This window comes from Mustela putorius, unplaced genomic scaffold (genome assembly GCF_011764305.1).
Source record: "Mustela putorius furo isolate JIRA1106 unplaced genomic scaffold, ASM1176430v1.1 tig00000831_pilon_pilon_pilon, whole genome shotgun sequence".
In the NCBI taxonomy this organism is placed as follows: domain Eukaryota; kingdom Metazoa; phylum Chordata; class Mammalia; order Carnivora; family Mustelidae; genus Mustela; species Mustela putorius.
In genome coordinates this window covers 8003904-8025883 of record NW_025421490.1, presented here as the reverse complement: position 1 = coordinate 8025883, position 21980 = coordinate 8003904, and the positions used below count along the sequence as shown (strand labels likewise).

General features: G+C 54.9%; 2 protein-coding genes across 10 annotated transcripts in view; one reads left to right on the top strand and one right to left on the bottom strand.

Moving 5' to 3' along the window:
* The window catches only part of GPLD1 (glycosylphosphatidylinositol specific phospholipase D1), a 66954-nt gene that overhangs the window by 36976 nt on the left and 7998 nt on the right, over positions 1–21980 (top strand). For 2 of the 6 annotated variants that reach the window (XM_045085107.1, XM_004761253.3), the window contains 14 exons: positions 1530–1650; positions 3578–3717; positions 5121–5307; positions 7795–7905; positions 9127–9201; positions 9299–9455; positions 9897–10038; positions 10715–10820; positions 10904–10997; positions 13629–13805; positions 14207–14367; positions 15696–15722; positions 15814–15864; positions 17487–19709. In XM_045085107.1, coding sequence (XP_044941042.1) covers positions 1530–1650; positions 3578–3717; positions 5121–5307; positions 7795–7905; positions 9127–9201; positions 9299–9455; positions 9897–10038; positions 10715–10820; positions 10904–10997; positions 13629–13805; positions 14207–14367; positions 15696–15722; positions 15814–15864; positions 17487–17573 — 1636 coding nt within the window. In that variant the 3' untranslated portion in view covers positions 17574–19709. Of the gene's footprint in view, positions 1–1526; positions 1651–3577; positions 3718–5120; positions 5308–7794; positions 7906–9126; positions 9202–9298; positions 9456–9896; positions 10039–10714; positions 10821–10903; positions 10998–13628; positions 13806–14206; positions 14368–15369; positions 15404–15695; positions 15723–15813; positions 15865–17486; positions 19710–21980 lie in introns of those variants that run through there. The other 4 variants (XR_006608133.1, XR_006608134.1, XR_006608135.1 and 1 more) reach the window with 4 other exon arrangements.
* The window catches only part of MRS2 (magnesium transporter MRS2), a 39398-nt gene continuing 36832 nt past the window's right edge, over positions 19415–21980 (bottom strand). For all 4 annotated transcript variants that reach the window (XM_013060819.2, XM_045085109.1, XM_045085110.1 and 1 more), the window contains one exon: positions 19415–21605. In XM_013060819.2, coding sequence (XP_012916273.1) covers positions 21495–21605 — 111 coding nt within the window. In that variant the 3' untranslated portion in view covers positions 19415–21494. The remainder of the gene's footprint in view (positions 21606–21980) is intronic.

Below are 21980 nucleotides of genomic sequence, written 5' to 3'. Positions count from 1 at the left end.
GCGTATTCCCAGAATCACGACCTCGATGGTATGCAGGAATCGAGGTAAAGACTGCAGCAGTAAGGTGCTCGCTAACCAACAAAAATGGCATTTAATAGCATTCGTCGTAGTATTGCTATTACAGTATTATTACTCATCATTGTTACAATGCGTAACTTTTACCCAGATCCCACCCCGAGAAAGTCCCAGTCGAGGAGATGGGATGGGGGGGTTCAGGCCGTTGCCGCGGCGGAGGGCCAGATGCCCGACTTGTATCCTGAGAGGCGGGATTCCTGCCGGGCCGTGGGCCAGCCGCAGGCGCCTAAAAGCTGGATTAATACCACAAAAACCGAGACAGCAGCATTTCCTGCGCTGTCGCTGCCAGGAGCCGATGTGGGCACCGAGGGCTCGTCGCGAGCAGGACAGAGCGCGGTCCTGCCGTGCTGGGGTGCGTGGGTGCCCAGCAGAGCTCCTGATGCTCTCGGGTGTTAGGGGGGCCAGGGGTGCGCAGTGGCGCGTCCCAGCCCTGTTCTAAGGGGGGCGCTCGGTGGGCGAGCAGTGTTTCGGCCGAGATGCTTCAGGGTGAGCGAGGGTTAGACGCTCCCGCGGTCCTAGCGGTGAAGGGTCCTAAGGCCAGAAAGAGCATCGAGCTTCAGGAGAACAGACGACAGGCAGGTTCTCTTAAGCCCCTCCCTTTCCCTTTCTTTTCCTTCCCTTTTTCCTTCTTTCTTCTCCTCTCTCCCTCCTTCCTCTGACTGACTTGAGAGCGTTTACATGGGGCTCCCAGTCCCCTGACTGTCGGGTCCCTCCGCTGGCTGCCTGACACGCGTCCCCTTCACTCACTCCCGCTGTGGGGGCTTCGCTTCAGTCACTGGGGAAGCCGGTCGGGCTCCTCCAGGCACCTGGTTTGTACTCTCGTTAGAATGCACAAATTTGAACATATACTTTTAACGTAGGATTCATTCTAGCACGTCGGAAGTCTGTACACCGCACACCAGTTTCCCAAAGAGCTACACACTATTTTGTGACCACGTGTGTGAAATACTGAAATGCCTTTGTTTTTTTGTTTTCTTTGTTTTGTGTGTAGTGATCTAGAAGAAATAACACTTTTTAAAATAAAAGATTTTATTTATTTATTTGACATCACAAGTAGGCAGAGAGGCAGGCAGAGAGAGAGGGAGAAGCAGGCTCCCCACTGAGCAGAGAGCCCGATGCGGGGCTCAATCCCAGGACCCTGAGATCATGACCTGAGCCGAAGGCAGAGGCTTAACCCACTGAGCCACCCAGGTGCCCCAAAATCACACATTTTAATGCAATAGGACTTTGGGGCTCTGGGAAGTATTTTCAGTAAGGACAGGCTTTTACACCTTGGAAACATTGGACTGAAACTCCATGCAATGTCCCATGAAGGTGTTTCTCTTTGAGCTTCCAGAAACTTGAATGTTACGGTCTCTGAGCTGCGATCGACTAGACGTAACCTTCAGCCCCATCACTGGGGGGCCCACCGTTCTTCAGTCTGATGCATTTTGTTTGTTCTCACTTTTCAGCAGTTCACGAGTACAGAAAAATGATTTCCATAGGAATTTGACTGCATCCTTAAGTAAAGATGTCAGGAAAAATATCAACCACACCAGCAGAGGCGTGTTCTTTAGTGTGGATTCGTGGACCTCGGTAAGCATCTTCTGTGTCCGGGGTGTGGGGGGACAGGGACACGCTTCCCCCCGGATCTCGTCCTATAGACTCACCGGCTCTTCTCATTCACTGAGAGTCGCCTGTGCCTGCGTCAGGCCACAAACGTCCTTGGCTGCCAAATCTGTTTTTTTCCGAGATGTTCTGAGATGTGGGTCTGGACCTCTGCGGCCTTGGGCGGGGCTGGTGGAGCCCGAGGTACCCCTGGGGCACCCGGGCCAGTCCTGCTTTGTCCTTAGGCCAGCTGTGTCAGCAGCATGGTAGGCGGACTGCGCAGAGCCCCCACGGGGGATGCTGCGGGTGAAATCCGGCCCTGCGATCCCCCATTAAGAGTCGGACACTCGACTGGGGGTTTCAGATAAAAGGGAAATGGACTCTGACCTTTAGCAAATCTGTTCAATTGGGGTGATACATACACCAATGATCATATGTGAATAGAATGCAAGTAACACATGGGTGGGGAGTCTTTTACCTGTAAGATAAAGCTTAACAGCTTTGCTGTCAATCAGAGAAGGATTCACGGCAGAGGTGACATTTGCATTAGGCCCTGAAGAGTTGGTAGTATTTCATCAGTGAGCGCGTATCTCTTGCGGAAGTTTGGGGGTATTTGGAGATGTGAGTAATCTTGTTTGACTAGGAAACAAGACAGGGATTCGAGGCAGCAGGCGGGAGAGGTCTGGGCAGGGAAGCCGGCATAGGATTGCGAAGGATCTTAACATCTGGAGAAGGGTCACATGACAGCATCTCCCTGGGGCCTCTGGGAGCTGGACCGGCGGGGCAGGCCTGCTGTGTGGGTGCGCCGTTGCCCTGAGAAGGGCCCTACACTTGGCTTAATGCTCCTGCTGCCGTAAATTCCTTAATAACTTGGCAGCGCCTGGGAGGCTCAGTCAATTGAGCGTCGGACTCTGGGTTTGGACTCAGGTCATTGTATTCGCATCGTGGAATCGAGCCCCGCATGGGGCTCTGCGCTCAGGGTGGGGTCCGCCTCCGGCCCTTCCTCCCTCCCACTCTTCCCTGCTCACACTGTCTTTCTCTCCAATAAATAAATGAAATCTTTAGAAAAAATTCTTAATAACTTCCGAGCCTGGGGCTCCGCGTTTTCATCTTGCACGGGCTCTGCGCGTTCTGTAGCCCATCGTGACCGGGGGCCCTAGCACGGCACGTACTGTGTTGTCCTGTAGTTCCTTGGATCTGTGTCCTCCGTGAAGGGGGGAGTCCTGCAGGAGAGGGGCTTTCCATGGGCCAGGCCTGTCCTAGCACCTGGCACATAGTAGGAGCTGCGTCAATGCTTCCTGGACGTGTGAGCTGGGCGCAGGGGCATGAGGGTGCGGGCAGCACTGGTTCTAGACGAAATGAACGTTTAAGCCATTTTGATTCATTACATTGATCTGATTATGTGCTGCGGGTTCCTAGAGACTCTCCTGACTTTGGTCCAGGTAAAGGCCCAGCTCTCTCCGTTACCCGTGCGGGCACGGCTGTGAGGGTCATAACTGCCCACCCTCCCAGCACAGGGGGTCACGATTTCCCTCCCTAACTGCTCATCCCAAGGGATTGATCTTTTTTTTTTTTTTAATATTTAATTTATTTATTTGTTAGAGAGCATGAGAGCAAGCAAGCACAAGCAGCGGGAGAGGTAGGCAGAGGGGAAGCAGACTCCCCGCTGAGCAAGGAGCCCGACGTGGGCCTTGATCCCAGGACCCTGAGATCATGACTTGAGCCAAAGGCAGTGGCTTAACCCACTGAGCCACTCAGGCATCCGAGATCTTACTTTGTGATAGGAATCGAGGCTTTATTTTTTAGTTCTTGTCCAAATGGGTTTCCTTTAGAAAGTCTAATACTTTTGATGGGAAATATTAGTTTTGTTGACGATGCCACGTGTCTTTTATCTATAATGTTTTTGTGTTTCCAGGATTCCCTCACTTTTATGTACCAGGCTTTGGAGAGGAACATCCGGACAATGTTCACGGGCAGCTCCCAGCGGTCCTACAAGCATGTGTCCAGCCCCTTGGCGTCTTACTTCCTGTCTTTTCCCTACACAAGACTCGGCTGGTAGGTAATGAGTTTCTCCCGCTCCTGAAAGCTGGTGTCGGTACGAAGTTCAGTCATTTGACAGATGGTTTCGGTGGCACCTGTTGGCGCCTTAAATCCCAGTCAGCTCCTCAACAAAAACATAACATAGTGGCCAAGTTACTTTAAGATGAAACTGCCTCCTTAAAGTGGGTCAGGATGGGTTTAAGTGCAGGAAGCTTTCTCTTTACTGAAAATTGCCATGATGCAGTGTCACAGAACGATCGCAAGGCTTCGATGTTCTAAAGACGTGATGTTACAGACTTTGGGGAATGGCACTACACCCAGAAGCAGATAAGCCGCTAGTACAGTGATCAGGGTCTCTTCGCTTCATGTGAGAAAAGCCTAGCACCCCTCCCCCCCAATAATTGTAGAAGTAGAACGTTGGGGAGTTCTCCGATTTTCACAATCAACCCGAACGGAGCCCAAGGATATGGAGGTTTTGGGGAAACCTGTTTTTTCAGCCACACTTCCTAGGTTGAAATGACATTGTTCCCCTTGGAGCAGTTTGCTGACAGGCCATCTTTTTTGGGCCCCTGAGGCATTCAGCCCCAGCACAGGTGACGGCAGGTGCATGCTGTGTTTATTGGCCCGTCCCCGTGCATGGTGGCTCTTCTTCCTGACACAGCCGAAGAGGGTCTCTGGCTGGGCCCGGGTGGGGGTGTGCAGAGGTCCCTCCCCAGCGTCCAGCCCCGGGAGCCCAGGAACGGTCTGGTCCCTCTCACCAGGTGGTAGCCCCTTTAGGAACGACTTTCCTCTTTTATCTCTGGTTGCTTCTGTGGCCATAAGAACTAGAGTAAGTACGTGATTTCTGGTCCTGCTAGCTGCCCCAACAAAGACACTTGAACCTTTGCTCTCTAACTGGTAGGTCATCGACCCAGACTTAGAAACATCCACGAAATACGTTAGGCATTTCTTCTCTTCACAGTGCAAGGAACCGCGGGCAGCCGTGGCAGCAGTACCACGGGGTGCTTAACGCACGTGGGTCTCCGGCTCCTTTCTCTTCCGTTTGTTTCCTGCCCCGCCCGAAAGCAGCCGGGGCCCTTGGCCGGGTGCAGACTTCCTGGCTGTCCCCTGTGAGCCTAGGGTCGTGCGTGGTGGCTGTAGGTTTGCACAGAACATGATGCTTCGTGCAGATGCTTTTCCCCTGCTCGGGTCATACGGTTCAGAAATGCCCAGAGCCCTTAACGTGTCCAGTGTTGCTGCTCTTGTGTTTCAGTCCCACAGACAAGATAGCGGCAGGAAGGGTGTTCTCCATGGTCACGCGGGGGTAAAATTCAACAAGGGGGGGTTCAAGCCGTGGGCTCTAGAGAGAAGCAGGCGACCGTCTGCGGGGAGCATGGCTCTCCGCAGACACGGGGCGGGCCTCTCTCTCCCTCCCCCAGGGCACTGACTTCGGCTGACCTCAACCAGGATGGGTACGGGGACCTGGTGGTGGGTGCCCCCGGCTACAGCCGCCCCGGCCACCCCCAGGTGGGCCGCGTGTACCTCCTCTACGGCAACGAGCTGGGGCTGCCCCCCATCGACCTGGATCTCGACCGGGAGGCCCACGTGACCCTGGAGGGTTTCCAGGTGAGGTGTCCATCCCCGGGTCCCTCTTCTCGCGTCCGTGCGCCGCGCTCCTCAGAGCAAGCGGCCAGCGCCGAGGGTGACGGGAGCAGCCGTGCTGGTGGCCTCCCTCTGTGGACACCTGTCCTCTGTTTAAAAGCCTCCTGTCCTCACTGGAACGTGGGTCCCTACCTGCCCTAAACACACCTGCCCTTCCTTCAGGGCTGCCCTGAGTCAATTTCTTGGTGCTACAGGCCACTCCCGATTTTTTGAAGCCTCCCTTGTTTTATATGTGAGTTTTTATTTTGTAAGAATGTTCGATCCACAGAAAAGCCGTAAAGACAGAACAGAGTTCCCAAACACCTTCCCCCCAGTTTCCCCTAAGGTAGCGGCTTACGTAACCCTGGTTGCAACGTGTCGGAATTAAGAAACCGACACGGGTGCGTGACTCTTGCCCAAACCCCAGACCTCACTCAGATGTCATTCCTTGGTTTCAAGTGGTGAAAAGCGTCCCCAGGAAAACCCCACAGCGACCGTGGGAGAAATGCTCGGCGTGGGGTCAGGGTCAGGGCCTCCCGGCGCACCACGGACCGGGAAGGGTTTCGTCGGGAGTGACTGGCATCAGTGCTCATGAGGGCAGGAGGGAGGGCAGGCGCCTGTGACCGGTGACAGGCGAGTGCGGGGGCCTTGGTGCGACGGCGTGTTCCGGGAGCCAGCAGCAGGGCACGGAACGCTGGACTGCGGGTCAGATGATGGTTCTGCTGTGGGGAAACCGCTAAAGCTTTGCTGTGGAGGTCATGCTGGAAGAACAAAGCTAGACGACCTACGTGCACAGGCCTCGCCCCGCGGAAGGTGCGGGGTCACCGACTGGCCGGGGGAGCCCTGAGTCCGATAGGCGATCCTCCGCTGGCAGCCACGTGTGAAGTTCCACTGTCTAGGAGGGGCAGTGTTTTCTGGAATCTTCTGCCACCCCATGAGAACATTCCAAAATAAGTCTACCCATTCCAGGTGCTCCTTACTTTTTTTTATTTTTTTATTTACGAGAGAGAGAGAGAGAGAGAGAGAGAGAGAGAGAGAACGCACAAGCAGGGGGAGCAGCAGGCAGCGGGAGAAGCAGGCTCCCAGCTGAACAGGGAGCCTAGTGTGAGGCTCGATCCCAGGACCCTGGGACCACGACCTGAGCTAAAGGCAGACACTCAACCAACTGAGCCCCCAGGCGCCCCTGCTCCTCTGCACGAAGCCGAGCCCCTCTCAGACTGTTGGGTAAAACCTAATCCTCTGGGCTCCTGCAGACCGGGAGTGAGGGCGGTCCGCTCCCTCAGACGGGGACCAGGAAGGAGGCAGCTCTGTGCTCTCTTCCCAAGGACCGTGGGTAACGTGGCCGGTGGCCGGCTGACGGCGTGGGCCAGGGGTAGAGCCTGGTCCTTAGCCGCGGCCTGTGCTTAGCCTGGCTGTGGCTCCGAGGGAGGACGGAGGAGATCCCGTGCCTGTCGAGGAACCACGGGTTAACCCGAGGGAGGCCTTGGGGTGCAGCTGGCGATGATGAAACGCGGCTGGCCTCAGCCGGCCGGCGCCCCTGCTTGCCTTGTGGCCGGAGCAGCCCTTTCTGGTTTATCGGGTTCCCGCCTCGCAGGAGGGGACGGTCTCCGTAGAGGCCATTGCACTCAGGTGTGGCACGATTGGCCAATCTATAACTGATGCGGGTTCTGGGGCGTGTGTGTGCTTGCGGGGCAAACCTCCACTTGTGCAAGACCATTCATTGTTCCGTCCGTTGTGAAAGATCAGGAGGACCGGGCGAGTGGCTTTGGTCGCGGCCGATTCTAGAGAGCAGGAGAGGGAAGATGGAGAAAACCCACCTCGGAAGCAAGGGTCCCCGACCGGGCTGGGTTTCCCATCTGTAACCACGCGAGCGGGGATAATAAACGGACCTGCCCCTGTGCGGGTCGGGCCGAGTGCGGCGTCCACAGAATTCTCTGCGCCGAAGGGACCGCTCTGCAGCTATGCATCCCGTGGGAGGGCCGTGGGCTGCAGGGGCTTTGAGGACCCGAAATGCACCCAGTGCAACCGAAGAGCTGAGTTGTTGGTTTAATGTGACTTCAGCTAATTCAGCCACGTTTAGCTGGTGGCCCCCACGTTGCACGGGGTGGCTCTAGAACGTTCCGAATGCTCCTCCCGCGGTGGCCGTGCTTGCTGGTGTACGGGGTTCTCATTTTGGACACTTTCCAAAGGGAGTCTGGCCCTTCGTGGGGGACCATTTTTGAAAAACCTAGAACTTGTGAGAACGGACCCTTTTCTTTCTGGCACCTCGTCTTCCCCTCCAAGCAGACGTGCCTGAAACCCTGTTGGGGCCGAGCCCCGCAGTGGGGGAAGCGCAGATGTGTTCTGGTCGCTGCGGAGTTGGCCCTTGGCCCTCGGCTTCCAGGTCGGGTGCCCGGGTCGCCTGGACCCCAGGGAGTCTCGTGCTCTTCTGAAGGCTGTGGCTCAGCCCAGAGCTCACTGGTGCCCCTTCAGCCCTCAGGTCGGTTTGGCTCGGCCTTGGCCGTGCTGGACTTCAACAAGGACGGCGTGCCGGACCTGGCCGTGGGCGCGCCGTCGGTGGGCTCCGAGAAGCTTGCCTACACGGTAAGGCCGCCGCTGCAGGGGGAGACGGGGCGTCGGGGGGGGGGCAGGCCGGGGCCGGGTGGAGCCCCCGTGAACAGCAGCAGCCGGGTGTGCCGGGCCGACATTTGTGGGGAGATGATCTCGGGCCCCCCACTTGGGGTCCTTGACGTGACCTTGGGTTGCCTGGCAGTGCCTAGTTCCTGCCTCCCTGGCCTCCATTTGGCCTCCTGCGTTTCCTGGTGACCCCAGAAGTTGTACTCTTCCCCCTCCCCTCCCGGCTCCTGAAGTGAGGGGATGGGGGTTCCAGGACCTCGAGAGCCCCCCATCATCGCAGCAGAGCGGTGACCTCCCTGGTCCCTGTTTCCTGCAGCACAGGCTCTGGTCTCTGTGACGAGATGAGAGGCAGGGCACCAGCTTCAGCACCCTGTGTGACCCCAAAAGTCAGAGACCCTTCATCACTCTCTGCCTGCCACAAGCTCGCCTTCGTGCCCGTGTCCTCACTCTGCGCTCCTAGACTGTGAGCCGGATGTCGCCTCTGGGCCCACAGGTCCCCTCCCTCGAGGACATGGCTCAGAGGATCCTTCCCCCTGGAAGGTCTTCTCGCCCTTTTCCTTTAGGAGCAACACGGCACCCGCTGTCACCAGCCTCTGGTCTAGGCCACACTTGCCTGTCCCACACTGCAGCCTCCACCCTTACTCCAGTACCTTCCACGCCGTGGTGTCACTGTCCATGGGCCGCTTTTCGGGAGGACAGAGTGTGTCTTACTTACCGTGGTCTTCCCCGCCCTTGGCTTGTGGCGGAACGTAGATGCTTCCCGAGTGAGGACACAGGCCAGCAAGTTACAAGACAGGAGCTGGTTTGGGGCAGAGCCTGATGGTGCACATGCATCTGCCGTGGACACTGGCCGCATGGTGTATTTCGAGGAATCGTGGGCCAGGTCAGGAAGGCCTCGCGCAGGGAGGCAGGCGGTTGTCCAGCTGGCGCACTGAGCAGGTGTGCATGGCGGGCAAGGACAGGAGTGACCATTTCAGCATTGGGGACTTCAATGCTGATGCGAGTGGCAGTTGCAAAAAACACCTCAGCCCAGCAGTGCACACACAGGACCAGTTTGTCTGTTGCTGAGCCCTGGCCGTGGGGACTTGGGGGATTTAGGTCCTCATCGCCCTGTCTCTTCTGCTGCGACCTGAGTTTCCCGGGTCACCAGCCCTGCCTCTGACCGCCCCATGGCTTGCGTTCCCCTAGGGTGCGGTGTACATCTACTTCGGTTCCAGACAAGGAGGAATGTCTTCCGGCCCGAACGTCACCATCTCCTGCCAGGTACGGGGACCCCCTCGCGGCCAGACCAGTGGGCCAGACTCTGCCGCCTCCGGCCGTCCGCTTCTGAGCGGGACGTGCTCTCCGGCTTCCCCTGCAGGACACGTACTGTAACTTGGGCTGGACGCTCGTGGCCGCAGACCTGAACGGAGACGGCGAGCCCGATCTGGTCATGGGCTCCCCTTTCGCGCCGGGCGGAGGGAAACAGAAGGGCATGGTGGCTGCGTTTTATTCCGATCCCAGCTGGAGCCACAAAGGTCGTGCTTGAGTGGCGGGGAGGGAGGGCCGAGACCTCTCTGCGCTCGTGCCTGGGCCTTCTGACTTTCCCCTCCCTCCACTCTCATTCCGTCTGAATTTTCTGATCGCGCTTCCTCTTGCAGCTAAGATCCCTGAGCACGGACCTTTATCATCCAGGCAATAGAGTCCCTGGATAGACAAAAAGGGGCCCGACGTCCAGGGCCAGATGCAGAGGGGCCAGCAGGTTGTTGGCGGAGGCTTTCCGCAGAAGGCATCCCGGTGATGCCCCGACCTGCGGCGGGGAGGGGGCTGGGGGGCCCCCAGACACCTACTTCTCCTATCAAGTGTGGGCTCCATGTCTGACACTGGGGCCCCCTGGGAGCAGCTGGGGGTACACAGGAGCTCTGGCAGACTCTGCCCGCCCAGCCACGGAAGGTAAAAGGCGCCGGTTGTCTCTGTAGAAGAGCTGGGCGTGGAGGCGGCCAACTGGACGTTGCGGGGCGAGGCGGACTTCTCCTGGCTCGGCTACGCGCTCCACGGGCTCCGCGTGAGCAACAGAAGCGTGCTGCTGGTCGGGAGCCCAACTTGGAGGAACACCCAAGGGTGAGCCCTCCTGTGGGGGCCCGGGGACCCAGGGGCGTGAGGGGCAGGTGGCTGCTGCTGCGGGAGCCTGCGGGGGTGCGCAGAGGGGCCGAGTCCCGTGTCCACCCCTCCACCCCCCGGCGAGGAGCAGCTATGGCTGTGCAGCAAGAGCTTCTCCTTAGAAGCTGGAACGTGAGCGAGGGAGGAGGGAGAGTCGCCTGGGCTCCCGTGACCTGGTGCCAGAAGCCACAGGAACGCCTCTTCTCCCGGTTTGAACCAGGGATCCGAGGTCGACGTCAGTGGCGTTGATCTTAGAGACCTCTCTCCTCCCTGTGCCCGTCCTTGGTGTCTTTGTTCTTAAGAGGACACCAGTCCCATTGGATTAGGGCCCCACCCCAGGGACCCAGCGTAACAATTGCCTCTTTGAAAACCCGCTCTCCAGATGCGTGCATTCTGAGGTGTGGGGTTAGGATCCAACACGTGGGCTCTGGCGGAACAGACCGAGCGCGTGGCTGCGGGTCTCCCTGTGGCCGCTCTCAGGGCGGCGAGCCTTGCGTGGGGGGGTCTTCGTACTGGGATCCCGGACAGCCAGCGCTGCGGCCCCGAGGACCACAGGGCTGGGGCAGGGGAGCTCCTCTTTGCTGGGGCCGGAATACGTGGCCAGCTCCCCCCGCCGCCCGGGTGTGCTTCGTTCCAGCCTGGCCCCCCAGTCCCGCGCTCGCGACGAGAAGCAGAGCCTCGGACGGGTGTACGGCTTTCTGCCCCCAAACTGCCAAAGCTCCTTTACCATTTCCGGAGACAAGGTACGGCCGCCGCTCCCCCCGCAGCAGCCGGGGCACCCCGCCATCTCTGGGGCCGCACAGTGTTGACTGACGGCCCTTCACAGGCGATGGAGAAGCTGGGGGCCTCCCTGTCCAGTGGCCACGTGCTGGTGAACGGGACCCGGAAACAGGTGTTGCTGGTGGGAGCCCCGACTCGAGGTAGGTCCCGCACCTACCTGACCCTGTCCTATGGGGAGAACGTCGTGACATCTGGAGCCAGGCAGACCTGATTGCGGATATTTCCTTTTCTCATAACCTGGGGGTTAGGAGAACCTCCTGGGGGAGGTTACTTAACCTCCTGGAACATTAGTATCATCATCTGCAAATGCGGATTGTAATCCACCTCAAAGAGTTGTTGAAAATCCCTCCTGACAGTCACCTACTGTGTTTTTAAATCTCGTGTCCCGCTGAGCTTAGAACGAGAGGGAGGCTCAGAAAATCCTGAAGTCAGACTAGGTCTTCCAAGGACATATGTTAACAAGCCATTATCTTATTTACTTCATGGGAAGGAGTTTAAGAAGCCAACAAAAACTCACTCCCTTCGGGCCCCTGGGTGGCTCAGCTGGTTAAGCATCTGCCTTTGGGCTCCAGTCATGATCCTGAGGTCCTGGGATCGGGTCCTGAATCGGGGAGCCTCCCTCTCCCTCTGCTCACGCTCACTTGCTCGCTCTCAGTAAGTAAAATCTTAAAAACAAAACAAAGCCAAACCTACTCCCTTGAAGATGATCAAAGTGAATCATGCTTATTGTAGAAATTTGTGAAAATACAGACTTAACTAGAAATCGCCCCTTCTCCAAATATTTAAAAACTTAAGCCCATACTATATATATGTGTGTGTATACGTTTTCATACGTAATTTTTACGTGAGACTTGAGTGTGTCCTCATGGTACTGATTCTACAGTGTGGTTTTCAATCCCGATCGCATTTGCTCCCATGTGCACTTGTCAACTTTTACCACCATCCTGTTGCTGAAATTCAGGCTGCTCCTGAATAAGGGCTCTCTCTCGAACGTGGATGCACGGAAAACTCTGCCGGCTGAATAGTTTTTAAAACCGCCTCCTGGAGGAAGAACTGGGCTGAAGGGGCTACCAGGAAGGCTCTTCTTACATATCGTCAAGTTACTTTTCAGGAAGATGTTTGTGTCACACAACATTAGAATAATAAGCAGAGTAGGTTGGCTACAGGAATGGCAACATTTTTTCTCTTCTTTCTATCATCTTAACGAGGCTCCACACCCAGCGTGGGGCTTGAACTCAGGACCCTGGAGATCAAGGGGTGCGTGCTCTGGGGATGGCGCCAGCCAGCCACCCCAGAATGACGAGATCTTCTCACTGCGTGATTAAGGACACAGCACTGCAACCCCGGAGACTTGCTGACTTAGCCTTGGAGTAGTTGGGGTTTCTCGCCCTTTCACAGAGACGAGCTGGTGATTTCCAAACTCTGGCAACACCTGTCAGTGGTTTTATTTGTTTCACTTCTCTTTCCACTGCAGTGCTTGCAGACTCTGTTTTAATGTTTTTCCTGTCTTAGTATTTTCTGGTTTCAGAATAATATATGAAATATAAAAAGGTTGATTTAGAGACCTGTACTATATACAAATTAGTCATATTTTTATTTGAGAGAGAGAGAGAGAGAAAGGGAGGGACAAGCAGGCTCCCCACTGAGCACAGAGCCAAGTGTGGGGCTCGACCCCGGGACCCTGAGATCTCGACCTGAGAGGAAACCAAGAGTTGGCAGCTTGTCCGGCTGAGCCCCCCCAATGCCCCCACAGATCAACTGTTTCGAGACCATTCTCATGCACCTGCGATAGTAAGAAATCATACAGAGATCCATGTCCCATTTTATCCAGTATTTTCCCCAGGTAATACTTGCAAACCACAGTATGTCACAACCAGGCTGTTGACACTGATACAATCCACCACTTGAATCTTATTCAGATTTTCCTATTTCACTTGCATTTTGCTTAGATTTCACCCGCATAATTTGTGAGTCCTGGTACGAAACAAAAATGCAGAGCGCTTTGCTGGGAAAAAAAAGTTTCTTCCCCTCAGGCAGTTCTGAGCTTCCCATAGACAAGCACCCTGAAGCTTTCACATCCAAGGTGGTTCCTTTTTAAGATTTTGAGAGAGCGAGGGAGCGAGAGCAGCAGGGAGCACAAGTCGGGAGGAGAGGGAGCAGACTCCCCGCTGAGCAGGGAGCCCGATGCGAGGCTCCAACCCAGGACCCCGGCACTGTGACCAGAGCGGAAGGCAGACGCTTTACTGACTGAGCCACCCAGGGCCCCTCTGTTGCAAGATTAATCAGATTTTCACGTTGGTGACTAGAGTGTGTTAAGCCAAGAATGGGGCCTGGTGTGACTGTTCTGCACAGGTTGAATTTGTGTCCCAACAACGTGGCTCCCTTTGGGCACCGCACCTGTTCTCAAACCTGAAATCAGGCAGTTCCATCCTCATTTTCAATCCGTGTGGATTTTCTCATGGTACCTGCATTTTATTATAATCCCCAAGTCCCAGTTTTGCGAAGGTAGGAGGTCCCTGAAAGGACTGTGGGGACCTAGTGTTAGAACTGAGACGCTTGTGCGGGTCAGAGCTGTCAGATGGGGGGGCCCTGAGCGCGGCTCTCCCTGGGGCCTCCGTGCCCCAGCCAGCAGGACCTTCCCGCTACCAATGCCCGCCCCGTGCGGTTCCGCGCCGTCGGGTCACCGGAGTGTGGAAGGCGGCCGCAAGGCTGGGACTGTCTTCTCTTCGTTCCTGGGAGGGCAGCAGACAGTGTGCCCTGGTTTATTTCAGACGACGTGTCCAAAATGGCATTCCTGACCATGACCTTGCACCAAGGCGGAAGCGCTCGGATGTACGAGCTGACCCCCGACACCCAGCCTTCTCTGCTCAGCACCTTCAGCGGGGACCGCCGCTTCTCTCGATTTGGCGGAGTTCTGCACTTCAGTGACCTGGACGGCGATGGCTTAGGTGGGAAAGGCCTCTGGCTCAGAATCGAATCCCTTTGCTCAACAGACCAGTCCCCCAACTGGATCGTGTAGCCTCTGCCCCCATCTCGGACAGCTCAGTGGCCCGACGGCCTTTACAGCTGTTCTGAGTCCGGCAGGACCAGAGCCGAGTGAGCTGGACCTCCTGAAGGCGGTAACACGAGAGCCGCCCACATCCATGGTCACGGATGGAGGATAAACTCGGCAAGCCCGCCTCGGCTGGGCGGGGGCGGGGGGAGCGCAGGGCAGAGCCCGGGAAGGACGCACTAATCCGGCTTGTGGGAGGCTGGCCAGGACCCCGCAGGGGCAGTGGGAAGGACGGCAGCGAGGGGACAGTGAGGGGACAGCGAGGGGACCTCCTTCCTTCTGGTCTCTTGCTTGCAGATGAAGTCCTCGTGGCGGCCCCCCTGAGGATAACCGACGTCACCTCGGGACTGATGGGCGGGGAAGACGGCCGTGTTTATGTGTATAATGGCAAAGACATCACCTTTGGTGACATGACAGGCAAATGCAAATCGTGGACGGCTCCGTGTCCTGAAGAAAAGGTGAGGTGTTCGTGCCGTGCTGGGAAAGGCGGGGGCCCACGATGCCTTGTCATGTCCACTGCGGATCCCGGAGTTTTGACCGGGACTGTTTGCGGTCAGGACACAGTCACTGCTTCTGTAGGCCAAGGGGCCCTGCTTCGTGCAGGTCTGCAGCGCTTGTCCCTGTGGCTCAAGTCTAGCTGACATGGTGGCCCGCTGGTTCTGGTCGCACCCTGCCACCACTGGGTGGGAGCCCACAGCAGAGGAAAATGGGCTCGGGCCACTGCACTCTTTAAAACGCACACTCTAATTTCCGTTTCACTGCCTTTTTAAAAAAGATTTTTACTTGAGAGAATACAGAGAGAGAGAGCAGGGGTTAGAGGGAGAAGCAGGCTCCCCACTGCGCAGCCTGATGTGGGGCTCGATCCCAGGACCCTGGGATCATGAGCTGAACTGAAGGCAGACGCTTAACTGCCGAGCCACCCAGGTGCCCGCTTCACTGCTTTTATTCCTTTTCTCAGGTGGGTTTCCTTAAGTTCCCTGAGCATAAACCACCATTAAAAAAAAAAAAACTATTTACTTGCAAAATTAAAATTTATTGTAAAATTGTAGAAAATATGGTACAAAATTTCATTTTAAAAATTCAAAAATCATCTACCTAGAATTGCACTCTGCAGAAATAATTAACCTTTCGATGTGCATCCTTCTGGTATATTTTCCTGACCTCGATGGCTAGCGCTTACTGTGCGTTCACTCTGCGCCTGGCACTGTGCTGAGCACGGCACAGCTCTCCCTCCCTCCCCGGCCGCCTCTCTGGTAAGCTGGCACTACGCCCGAGGAGGACACCGCAGATCCGAGGTCGCAGTGCTCGGAAATGAAAGGACAGGGACCTGCCCCGAAGTGCACTCGTCGCCATTACGCTGTGTGGGGGTCTATTTTATTAACTGAGCTGCTGTACGTGATTTTGCAACGTGCTTCTCTCTCACCTGGCTTGTTTCCGCTCGCTCCTCCATTCTCCTACAGCGCCTTTCCCGGCCGCCCCCGGCTTTATCTGCGGGTAAGCCAGCGTTTACGTGAACGGCAGCAGCTGTTATTAGTTCAAGGCCGTTTCCCTCCAGTGTTAGGAACAAGACACACAGGGAATTATACTGTGAGCGAATTTATAAGTGAATCATAAATCAGGATATATGTGACTGCATCTACTTTGTGCTAAGTTCCTGTAGGGGACTTTCTGGTGTGTGAGGGCAGCACCCGGGCCGGGCTCGTCCTGAGTGCACAAGTGCGCGTGTGGGGAGTCCGTCAGACCCACACAGCCAGTGACCAGTCCCCTTCTCCCCTTTTCCTTTCAGGCCCAATACGTACTGGTTTCTCCTGAGGTAAGTACTTCCTGTAGGAATGAAGGAAAACCACGAAGTGCTCTTTCCCTTAATCTAAACTGATAAAATCCGGTGTTTATTCCTATTACAGGCAAGTTCAAGGTTCGGGAGCTCTGTGGTCACCGTGAGGTCTAAAGACAAGGTGAGTGTGAAGACGGCGCTCCTGAAGTTTCCGTGCTAAGCGGGGGTGGGATGGTCTCATTTCGTCGTTCAGCTTTGTCTGAAACACACACACACACACACACACACACACAGTCCCATCGCTTTCCGGTTTCATCCCTGAGGGCAGGACCTAGTGAATTCCAGCCTGTGGGCCGCCTCGAGTCTGTATAGCTCGTGAACTAAGAAGGATTCGTTTAGATGGTGGGAAAAAAAGGGTATTTCATGACACACGAAATTTATATGAAGTTTAAATTTCAGTGTCCGTAGTCTCCTTCGGCCACAGCCACGCACGTCGGTGGCTGCTGTCCCGCGAAGCCTCGTGTTCGAATACTGACTTGGGCCTTCAGGGGAGTGTGGGCAATCCCTTGCCACGTCAGCCGCCCACTGTTAGTGTTTCCTTCCAGACTGCTCTGTCCCCGTAGGCCTCTCGGGGCACACTGTGCGCACGGGCCCTCTCCCACTGGTCATGCTTCACGATCGCGCCACCCCCCCCCACCCCCGGGCAGACCCAGGTGGGGCCAGCTGCTTGCCGGCTGCAGGGGACTGTCCCGACGCACTGTCTTGTTCCTTTCACTTTTCCCAGATATTTACTCCATTATTTCTAATTTATTTACTATCGTGAGCATTCTTGCACAGCTCTATTTTTATATAACTGTGCAAATATCCCTGCTGCTATTTTTGGAAGATTGCTAAGCAGAGGGCCTGCACGCTTTGACTGTAATGGACACAGCAGTGAAAGGGTTTATCTTCCACTCTGCAGCTAGACCACTGAACCCAGCCATTCGGTTATGTTAGAATCGGACTCGCACAGAACCGTGCAGGCTCTGAGACCAAGCCCCACTTTGAGAAGCACACGGTCCACCTGCACAGGAAGGAGAGGAAAATGCCCATCAGGGCAGGACTAAGGGCTAAAGAGAGCGGACAGGACCAGCTGGGGCACAGCTGGCCCCATTCTGGCGCTGGGGGACACTGCCCTCTGGTGGCCCACAGTTCAAGTGGCCCTTGCCTGACTCCATTTCCAGGCAAGACTGAACAAAATGTAGGGTTACCCAGAACAAAAGATGGCTTACTAAATTTATGGGAGCATTCTCAAAAGGTCTGGTGACAGATTACATCGTAAGCTTGGCTTACACTTAAAATTCATTTTCCCAAAAGTTAGATATTCTCAAGAACCCGTGAATCATACATGACTCCCAGAAGCTGCAGGGAGCTGTAGATTGTAAGGAGCCGGCAGTCGACTCTTTGCTGTTTAACAGTGCAAGTTCGCCTTTGTCAGAAGAGTTCACCGAGGTGGACACTCCAGTTAGTTGGCCCAGCTCCCTGGGACTGCGGCGTGAAGCCCCGAGTCCAGGTCCGCTGCGGAGCGGACACGGACCGTGCGAGGCAGAGGAGCGCGGCCGCTCCCTGACCTCCCGCGGTGGGCCAGTTCGCGCCGGGCCGGGGTCGGGACTCAGCCTGCACCTGAGCCGCCTCCGTCCCCACCTCTGAACCCTCCTGTTACCCCACGCCCCCATCTCTGTGCCACCGGAGCACAGCAGGTGCCTGGACTCGGGCAGGGACGTCACGGGCGTGATGAACAAGACTGTCTCGTGTCCTCTACAGAACCAAGTGGTCGTCGCTGCTGGCAGGAGCTCTTTGGGAGCCCGACTCTCCGGGGCCCTGCACGTCTACAGCCTCGGCCTCGAGTAAAGACCTCGCCGCCTCTTCCTCCTCTGTGTCCCCTCTCTGGGCCGAGTCCTCGCCAGGGTGAGCGCTCTGGTGGACAAAGGGGCACCTCCAGGGGAGCCGGGCGGATCCTGCTAGAAGTGGGGCTGCTGGAGTGGAGACAGGCCTGGGAGGGACGACGACACCGTGGACGACGACAGACGCTCTGCTGCCTCGTGTCCCTTCCCAGGTTTCCTCCCTTGCTTCCCGGGTACGGAAACTTACTGCCAGCCTCTGGCCTGGCCTCAGCCCTGCGGCCCGACCGCGGCCCTCTCCACACCATACCCGCGTGCTGCTGATGCCTAGAAAGGCTTCTCTGTACTGAGCTTGCTCTGAGGAAAATCTGTCCCAGTTTCTCCTAAAACGTCCTTTAAAGTTGGTGACTCATTCCAGTCCGAGCGGAACAGAAAGCCCAGCGCACAGGGCAGAGCGGGCAGAGCAGCAGCGGGTGCGGGAGAGCCTCGCCGCTGCAGTCCCCTGCTGGAAGCCAGTGGGCCCTTAGGAGAACTGCGGCGTGTCCGGGGTTCCACGCAGTAAACGACTAATCCAAAACGAAAACCTCCCGCTAGTGCCCTCACCTGCTTTTGTAGAAGCGGCTGTTCTTAACAGCTGAACCCAGTGACTCCACTGGTTCTGTGTCCTCCCAAGAGAAGCCCTCGCCGCACTGGGCTGGCACAAGCCGTGCCCATAAAACTCGCCCCGCAGAGCTCCGGGTGGAGGCCACCGCGCGAGAGCGAGCAGAGAGAGGCATGTCTTGGCTTCCTCGGTTCCGGGGCTGACTGGTGACGGGTGGAGCGTACGTCGGCCAGGCCTGCAGGTGGGGACACTGGGGGGAAGGCATCTGCCACAGGCTCTGGCTTCACTAAACACGTGAAGGCCTTCTTAGGGATCCTGTAGCCATCACGGAGGAACCATTCTTCCTCCTGGCACTAACAGTAGAGAAAAGTAACTGATGACCAGATCCCTTTTTAACTTCCCTAGAGGCAGCGCTGAGACTGGTTCAAAGACAGGAATCCAGCTGAGGAGTCCAAGTAGAAATCAAGGCAGCGCTGTGAGTTAACGCTGAGCATAAGGGCAGGGACGAGCGGGACCAACGGGCGTATACCAGAGCGCACCTCCGGACGACGGCGGGGACTGTCGTCCTTCCTACGCACAGGTGCTAGCCGCTGCGTCCCTAGGAACAGCACAAGGCGCAGAGAAACCATTTGGTTTCATTTGGGGGACAATGAGCGGTAGCTCAACTCGTGTGAAATAACTATGTTTAGTTGAAGTTTACTTTTAGGGGCCAGAATTTAACTAGTTTCACTTACACGTTGGGAAGTCTGTGAGTGCTGGCCTCTGTTTAGTTGAAGTTTACTTTTAGGGGCCAGAATTTAACTAGTTTCACTTACACGTTGGGAAGTCTGTGAGTGCTGGCCTCTTCCTCAGAAGTCTGTTCTCTCACCGCCGAGGCTGGAGCAGGGGCTGCTGCCTCAGCTGAGGGAGGGGCCGGTGCTGACGCACGGCCGTCACCTACCCACGGACGGACACTTCTCTCAGTGTCTAAACACACCAGACCAAACCAGGTTCTCACACAGGATCTTATCCAGGATACTTAACCTGCGTAATCCTGTACTCCGAAGTGCGAAGTGGTATTCCTACTCCTGAAGGTCAACCCGGATGGCAGAGACGTACACGCCGGCCTGTAGAGTCTGTGCGTTATCCCCATAGGTGGGTCACGTTTTCACTCTAAGTATTAACTATAGTTCTAAACACAGACTCTGAAATGGTCAACAACAAACAGAAATACCTTGTAGGGTTGCAGTCTCATTAACACAACTCTGCACTTAATTCCATGATCTTTATTTCAAAGATATCAAAACATATGTACGTATTTGCAATTTTTCTATTACAAAACTTGCTTTAAGATCAAAATGGTTTCATGCCTTTGAAACAGAGAAACCTATAGGAATTTGGAGTAAGTCTGGCAATGAGCTCAGATCTCTGATACCCTGTCCCCGTACTAACCCTCAGACCACCTCCATAGGTATTACTAAAATAGGGAAAGTAAATCCTGAGATTAAAGTGTATTAAATATTATAGCTCCAAAAATAAAGCTATGTACAACTCCTGGAATAACGAGACCAACAGCTTTTCATTTGGTGGTTATTTCTCACAGTCTGTGCCATCGTCTGCCACATTTCCTTAGAGGCCTTCCAGAAACAGTCTAGTAAGAATCTCATGCCTTGACCTGGTTAAACAGGGGCTGAGAGTGCTTGCTCAGTCACATAACGAAACACTTGTGCTCAATCATTTTTAAGTCAGTTTAAAATCGCCTAACTTCTTAGCTAAGAAGCATCCTGCCTTCCACAAAGCAGAGCGAGTGACATTTTGAAATCCTCCTGATCTAACCACCTTCAAGAACTTTATAAACCACCCATCACTTCCCTGCATCAGACTTAAGAGGTAGTTACGTTTCCCTTTGATAGAGGAAACAGGACTCCTGAAAAAAATATTTTACTCAAGTCCACAAACTAAGTCACACCAAAACGAAAAAGGCCAAAATTCTATTTCTGTGCCTGACTGGAGTCCAGCCCTTTGGGCTTGCAGGTTTTCCCGTCACAGTGAAGTCCCATTTCTAACCTATGTCCAGTGATTCCCGAAGATCAAGAACAGCAGCAGTGCTCTGAGGTATGGCAGAGTGTCCCATGAAGTTAGAAGACTATCAAAGATCCTTTGTTTTGAAAGTCATCGCACACATCTATGATGCTAGAGAGAGCCTCACTCCGACACCCACACCTCAAAGTGAAGCGTGCCCCTGACCCACGGGGAGGTGCCACGTGGGCCACTCCACGCTGAGACCAACCCCGCCTGGGTCATCGTAATACCAGCTTCTAGTGGCTGCTTCTAACCACACAGGAGAGCAGGGAAACTACTTAACAACTCTGTTTTCGCTCAAATCAGCGACTGGAACAGCATTTTTATTCTCTTCACCGAACCACTTGGTGAATGGACTCCCAAACTTCCTCCTGTGCCACCCTATTACGGCATCAGGTAACCCCAACACTGTCTGCGCACGGGCTTTACTACTATTACGTTTGTAGTAGCAGAGCAGCTCTGGCCACGCTTCTGGTTTTGAGAAGCCCCCCGTCAAGCTCTGAGGTGTAGGAACACAGATTGACTGGGCTCCATACGCTTTCTTTTTGGGGGGTGGGAGTGGCTGAGGGGCCCCTCCATCTACTCGGGCATCTACTCTACTCCCTCAAGACCTAAAAAAGCAGTAACCAAATGGAACCAGTTTCAACATTACTTCCAAAGGTTTCCACTATAGCTTAGCAGAGAAAAACTGTTTCAGGAGTCAAGAGAATTAAATATTGATTTAATATCAGCTTAAATGGATTCTAGTTAATCATTTCCTTTTTATTTGCCTTATATAAAAAAGGCAAGAAAATAGAGTATGTTAAAGATTGGTTTAAAGCACAAACCTTCAGAGTTTGTTCTAAGGTTAGTACGTATTTTTTCCTGCCTTTCCAGTCACCTGAGAGTCAGGAAGCTCCCAGAAACATGATCCCCTTAGTAAGAACTACCGCTACCCGAGCTCGTCACAGTGGGCTTGTCAAGTTTTCAGACTTTGCTTGGCCTGAGACACATGTAAATCAGAAAATCAACACAATAATCTCTCCTCACATCACATCTATAAAACAGAATTTTGGCCTTTTACAGAGCCTATCCTTTGCGTCTTTCCTCGATTTTGAAAATGCAGAAGTTCTAGCATTACGGAGTGTCATGGTATCTTTATCATCAGGCATTGTAATTTTAGTGATTTTTCCCAAGTCTCTGACTCTATGAAAGAAAATAATAAAAGAGTACCAGAAGCTTCCCGTGACTACTGCGAAAAGTAACCCAGTCTCTCGAGGGCGGATGTCTCTAACGGTTTGTCAGGACGCTCTTGCCTGAGCCGAGCCCGTCTGGCCGGAAGCTGTGCTTCATTTCCATCCTCCTGTCCGCCTGCAGGGACTTCTTGGGTAAAGAGGCCACCTAAACAAAGCAGAACAAGGACTCGTTTTAGTCTGTGTCGGTGTTAAAAGAAATGCCACAAGTAAAAGGAGAGGTACCTAGCAGACGGGAGCCTACACGCCCCTGCCGGGACCCTAAGTGTTCGTTCCCGGCGTAAACTGGGTGTGGAAAGGAAAAAGAAAGGGCCAACCTTTTTTCTTAATGACGACACCATGTTTTCTGTGTTTCAATCTGGCTTATGACAAAGCCTGCAGCAGAACTGCCCACATCTAAAGGCAGAAAGCTCACCACAGAGCAATGCACTGAGCACGGGGACAAAGCTGGCACCGTGCCGGGGGCGGTCCTGGAGTAAGTGCTTTCCGGCCGCTGCTACTGCCTCACTGACGGATGCGGGAA